This window comes from Diospyros lotus, chromosome 13 (genome assembly GCF_014633365.1).
Source record: "Diospyros lotus cultivar Yz01 chromosome 13, ASM1463336v1, whole genome shotgun sequence".
Lineage (NCBI taxonomy): Eukaryota > Viridiplantae > Streptophyta > Magnoliopsida > Ericales > Ebenaceae > Diospyros > Diospyros lotus.
In genome coordinates this window covers 899,412-905,223 of record NC_068350.1, presented here as the reverse complement: position 1 = coordinate 905,223, position 5,812 = coordinate 899,412, and the positions used below count along the sequence as shown (strand labels likewise).

The window sequence follows — 5,812 nt, the reverse complement described above, 5'->3', positions numbered from 1 at the left end:
TTTCGTTGTTTTGATTTCATTTTTGAACTTAATTTTTAAGTTAATTTAACCCTTATATTTTGATATATTTTTTTTATATGGCAATCTATACTTTTAATCGTTTTAATTGCACCTATTGATCTATATTTTTAAATTAATTTAACTAATTTATTTTTATATTAAAAAAATAAAATAAAATATCAAAATATATGTCACACTTTATTTACATCAAAGTATAAGAGTTAAATTAATTAAAAAATATAAATCTATAATGTAATTAAAATAATAAAAAAATTAAATTATTACACGAACAAAAATTAAAGTAATTAAAAAAATATAAACATAAGAATATAATCGAGATAATAAAAAATAAAAATACACAAGTAAAAGTATAAACATGACTTATATTTGTCCGCAAAAGTATAAAAAAAGTTACGACCTTTCGCTTTACTTATGAAGTTAGACTCAGTTTACGGTCAAAGTAAAATTTATGGAATTAAATATTATAAAAATAAATTTAGAATTTAAAATTTAGAGGCGGCGAGGGAATGGAAGCTGGAAGATTTCAATTAGGCGCACTAAGACGACGGGCGGTCAAGCACTCTACGATGAATCATCATCATATATTTGACGATGATTGAGCTCTTGGTTGATCAATTTATTCCAATCCTACACTTCCATCTGCTAAACAAACAAACCCAACTAAAATTAATTAATTTAAAAAATAAAAAGATAAAAATAAAACATCGATCATAAGACGAATGACTTGTTCACAGCAGATAACCTATAATAAAAGAATTAGTAAGAATATTGGTGAGTGTCTCACGCGTCCCTAATTGATTTTTTCTTATAAACAATTAAGAATTAAGTCGTCATGTTTCAGCTCACGATAAGTCTATCCGTTTACGTATGACTATAAAGCAAGTAAATCGTAAATTTTAGAGAAGGTAAAATAGAACCAAACCGAATATTAATTGTGATCGAAAGACTTCTCAAGTTTCTTACGTTAAAAAAAAATAAAAATTTAAAGATGATTTATTTATTAAAGAGGGATAAATTATTGTCACCTGAGTCACCGTCAGAAGCCCAAGGACTCTTCTGTCAAGAGGGTGCATTCAACCTTGAAATTGAAGTCAAATTCTTTGCCTTCAAATTTGGCTCAGAATTCTAACGTGAATTTTATGTTTAGAAAGACCCAAAAAAAAAAAAGAAAGAAAACATTTTCGATATTTGATTTTTTTAGTGAGTCGTGGTGGAGAAAAAAAACAATTTTTTTTTATAACAAAACATTTCTTCTAGAAAAACCATTTTTGCAACACAACCCCATGACCTTCTAATCACAAAAGGACAATTTAACCGTTATTATCGATACAATAATGGGAAAAAAAAAAAAAAAGAAGGTAAGCTAAGTAGGGAGGGTTGGTGGCTGACAAGAAGAAAGAGGGAAGGGTTGATAATGGTAGTTAGAGAAGAGACCTAATATGTATGTATATATATAGGCTGTAATATGATTGACAAGTATAAGATAACTGCAACCCTTGTTTCACAAGTTAGATCTGCATTTCAATAGGTATAATAATAGGATTAGAGTGGCTTATAAGCAAGATCAAACTTTGGGGAAGACAGAGCAGCTTTGTTCACCAAGTGACCTAAAAAGAAGAGGTTGCTAACCTAATTGATGCCTCTCTCTGGGCTGCATAAACAAGACGTGTCTAGGTTGGCAGTTCAACTCAAATGTTATTCCCCACTGGTGAAGCTTTGTGTCCAGAAGGTCCACGAGGTCGAGTTGTAGAAACAAAGAGGCTACGTACAAATATGACTGTTAGAAAATAAAGAGTCTCGTGCATTAGGTATAGGGTATAGGATTTATGGGGTCGATCATTCTTGTTAAAGGGGAACTGATGGTTTAATTTCATACTCGGGTTTTCCTGCATGTTTCCATCAAAGTTTGAATTGCGATGAGTTCTTTGTTGAAACCAATCTATAAAACCATCATCTCTAGCAAGAACAGCCAATAATTTCTAGCAAGAAGATCCCATTTATGCATGAATTCCAGTGGTTAAAGGGCTGAAGCAGCTAGTTTCTCAAGTAACAGAACGAAAACCGACGACTAGAGGAGGGATTACCTCACTGCTTTGGAGAATACTAGGATGAATAGCTGCCATTTACAGCCTCAAAGAATAGAATGAGGGGAGCAGAAAATACCATTAACGGTTGTTGTTTGGATAGAGGAAAGGAAAGCCTTAAAGCCCCACCTGTTTCATTAAATCGATTCCTCCTCGGCCAAAACCATTCTACTGAGAGGGCTTGGCCCAAGCATTTTCCTTCTCATGGCAGCCCTCCTCCTAATTATATCCATCTGGTTCCTCCTCCTAACCTGCATCATTGCCTCTTCTTCCACAACAAATCTTCTCATCAACACATCGTCTGTCAAGGATTTTCCCCGGAAAATTCTCCTCCCTTCCATGCTGATTCTGGAGCTCGGAGTTCTTTCTTGCTGGGAGGGAAACGGCTTTGCTCTCGGGTAACTGTTGCTTCTTCTTGGAGGAACATCAGCTTGGAAGATCTCCGTGTAGGAAGATATTGGTGCGCATAAGCAAACTCGCGTGAACGATGTCGCAACCTTTAGGGAGGTGCATTTTCTTAGCTTCTGTCTGTTTGCACTTGTGGCTGAAACCTCGGTGGATCTGGAAATGGTTTTCCATAAGGTTGCATTGGTTGTGGGAATTTCCGGGGACTTGGAAATGGTTTTCCACAGGGTGGCCATTTCCACTGCTCTTTGGTACCACGGCTTCCTATTGCATAACACAATGATATGATGATTGGTCTTCGTTGAATGCATTAGAAAGAAAAACAAAGCAACACACGAAAGATACACCAAATGTGCATACAAAATACAGACAAATTTAGGCTTTTTGGAAACTGTTTGTAACCAAATCTAGTTCCATATCTAAAGAATTCAATGCCAAACTTCAACTAATTAGAAAACTAGATATTCGTCGAACCTCATTTTTCTGGTAAACTACATGTTAACTTTCAACTTGTTGCGTACACTAGAGACATTGACAAAATTCTGTCAAGCAAGCAATGATAGAGAACATGGCATCGACTACTTTTGCAACAAATGACCTGCAGGGGAGGGGGAAAACTACAACATGGCATCTACCGGATAGAGAAAGTTAATCGATTTCCTAAATAATCATAAAAAGAGATATTTGACAGTCTAATCTTAATCTTGCATGCGTAAGTGCAAGCTTACATAAATATCATCTAGTCTGCAAGGGTAAGAAGATGTATCAAAACTGTTCTTTGATCTTTCAGAGATCAGCAGATATCAAAATCCTGTATTTAGAACTCTACTCTGAGCATTCTTCTCTTGATTTTTCCTCAAAGAACGATAACTATCGTTGTCGTCTATGGCACTGCCACTTGGTCTGTGAAAAAAGAAATAAACACACCCTTTTATCCACATTTCAGTTCTCCTTCCACTCTTAACCTTTTTCCAACTGAACTAATACCTAAATTAACTGTAACGAAATGCACTGACAATATCAAGATAAGACACGCAGCAACAAAACTAACAAGATGGCAGTTACCACTTGATCTCCCAGCAAATGCCCTTTACCAAAGAGGTGCCAGGAGTTGACCACTTGCTACATCAATTGCAATTGCTATTATTATTTATCAATCTAGTGTCTCTAAACTGGTATTGCAATTGTTATGACCAATCGAAAAAAGTTAAATCCAACTGTATATTTGTACATTTCTGAAGAAAAATGCAGACAGGTTTTCATGTAATTTCTTATTTATCTGGTTTCAGAATGTATTGAAGATCTAAGACAACCAAAGTTCAGCAATTTCCTCTGATATTTTCCTCCTTTTGCCCTCATTGTATAGCTGTTGTCCAGTAAGGCCCATGAATTGGTTGAGTAGTTTCAATTTTGCATCATGCCATCCAAGCCCATATCGAGCACTTAAAATGCAACCAAAGCCCATCATAGATCAGCCCATGTAACTCTTATCAGGTAAATATAGATTTGGTTTAAGAAGAAACCACTTACTGTTATTCACACAATTACATTTGAACAGCAAAAACTTTTTGCTTGACCCCTAACACTTATCTTTTAGAATACAAATCAATTGATACTGGATAAAGTAACTTTGATTATTAATTGAAAGCGTTAGATCATAGGAAATGGCTTCTTTGAAAACCGACATGTCCAAGAGATGAGCCCACCAAAAATGGAAGTTTGGGCCCAAAGCCTAATAGCACAATTCACAAGGGCCCCTTGGCTCTTACTCTTCTTAGTTCTTGCATTGAGTGCACAAAAAGAACATATAAAAACCAAAAAATCAGAGCAACCTGTTCAGAAGTATGGTCCATTTTAGTGTAATGATATCAGTTCAATTACTTTGATTTAATCCTTGGATTCAATCGCTTTGACTTAATTCTCAGATTTGTCTTTCTTACACTCTTAGCTAAACCAAATCTATCCCGAGTGTGATGTTACCTAAAGTGTGTTCTTATTTTTGTCTTGATGGAATGTTCAGAAAAGTTAGTTGTCTTACCCAAATAATCAATAATAATCTGAGCTAGACAATGTTCTTCTAATTTGATGTAAAAGTAAGAACAGAAATTTAGATAAACGAATCTAATTTTCACCTCATGATTCTGAAACTAGAACTTTTAAATGATTTAACCAGATCATATTCCCAAAATGGGAAACATAATTCCAACCTCCCCCACACTGAACTCACACAGACCCAACAACCAAATCAATTAACCCTTTTTAATCCTAAACCCTAAAACTTATAACCCAATTGACTTTGGGTCCAACATTCAAGAATCACCCCCAAATTGATTTGTTTCTGTTTATTAAGTAAACCCTGAACCATATAATTAGCAAGAAGCATGACCACAATAAGAGAAAAACAAAGCCAGTTATGTTCTGTTCACATCCTTCGCTTCTCATCAAACCCCAACAACCCATCAAACAAAAAGAACAGTAAAACCTCAAGCTCAAACTTGGAACATTAAGAAATCTATAATCAACCCACATAAGCATATAAGATGCCAAAATTGCCATTCTTCCTCAACACAAGCATGCAAATGTGAAGTGCAAATGCAAAGCAGCATTGCAAAAGCAAAATGACCCAATCCCCACATTTCAAGCACAAATAAAAAATCTTCTGCCATTAAAGGGGAGATTGGGGGGGGGGGGGGGGGGGGAGAGAGAGAGAGGGTGAGAGTGAGAGTACCGTGATTGGGAATTGTTTGGATCTTGCATGAACAATAGAAGGGGAAAATGGAAGTGTGAAGGTTGAAGGTGGAGGAATAGAGGAAAGGGAGTTCATCTCTGGGTAGGGCAGGAGAAGGATTGATTTTGTTAAGCCATTTTTGGGATTGTTTTTGAATTTCCTTTTTCTTTTTTCTTGAGACTGTTTGAGAGAGAGAGAGAGAGAGAGAGAGAGAGAGAGAGAGAAGGGAAGAAAAGATCCGTTGGCAATGGGGGAGAGGGCTTCCTTTTCTTTTGGGTTCTTTATTGCAGCAACAGCATCCTTCTCTCCCTCTTGCCTTTTGCTTTCTCAGCCCATCACTGACTACTGCATACAATCCCAACTTGATTTTAGAGAGAGAGAAAGAGAGATTCAAAGTTCCAAAGTTGGGCCCTTTTAAAGTTAAATTACCCTTATGACCCCTCACCACAGTTACTAGTTTCATTAATTTTGGGGGGTAAATTTGTGACATTTTTCACACATATTTGAAGTTTGATAGCCGTGATGATATTTTATATTAAGTATCATATTAATACAGATGAACAACTCATCAATA

At 35.7% G+C, this 5,812-nt stretch overlaps 1 protein-coding gene across 1 annotated transcript; it reads right to left on the bottom strand.

The window, feature by feature from the left end:
* Positions 1–1,250: 1,250 nt before the first annotated feature.
* LOC127787999 (uncharacterized) lies at positions 1,251–5,603 on the bottom strand. Its single transcript, XM_052316117.1, has 2 exons — positions 5,239–5,603; positions 1,251–2,774 (listed from the first exon to the last, which is right to left on the bottom strand). The coding sequence occupies exons 1-2, from the start codon at positions 5,265–5,267 to the stop codon at positions 2,243–2,245; spliced, it is 561 nt and encodes a 186-aa protein (XP_052172077.1). The 5' UTR covers positions 5,268–5,603; the 3' UTR covers positions 1,251–2,242.
* Between the last annotated feature and the right edge of the window lie 209 nt (positions 5,604–5,812).

Coding starts and splice junctions, on each gene's coding strand:
- LOC127787999 (XM_052316117.1), bottom strand. CDS start 5,267: ATGCAAGATCCAAACAATTCCCAATCACG. Junction 2,775..5,238: donor CCAAACAATTCCCAATCACG/GTACTCTCACTC, acceptor GTTATGCAATAG/GAAGCCGTGGTACCAAAGAG.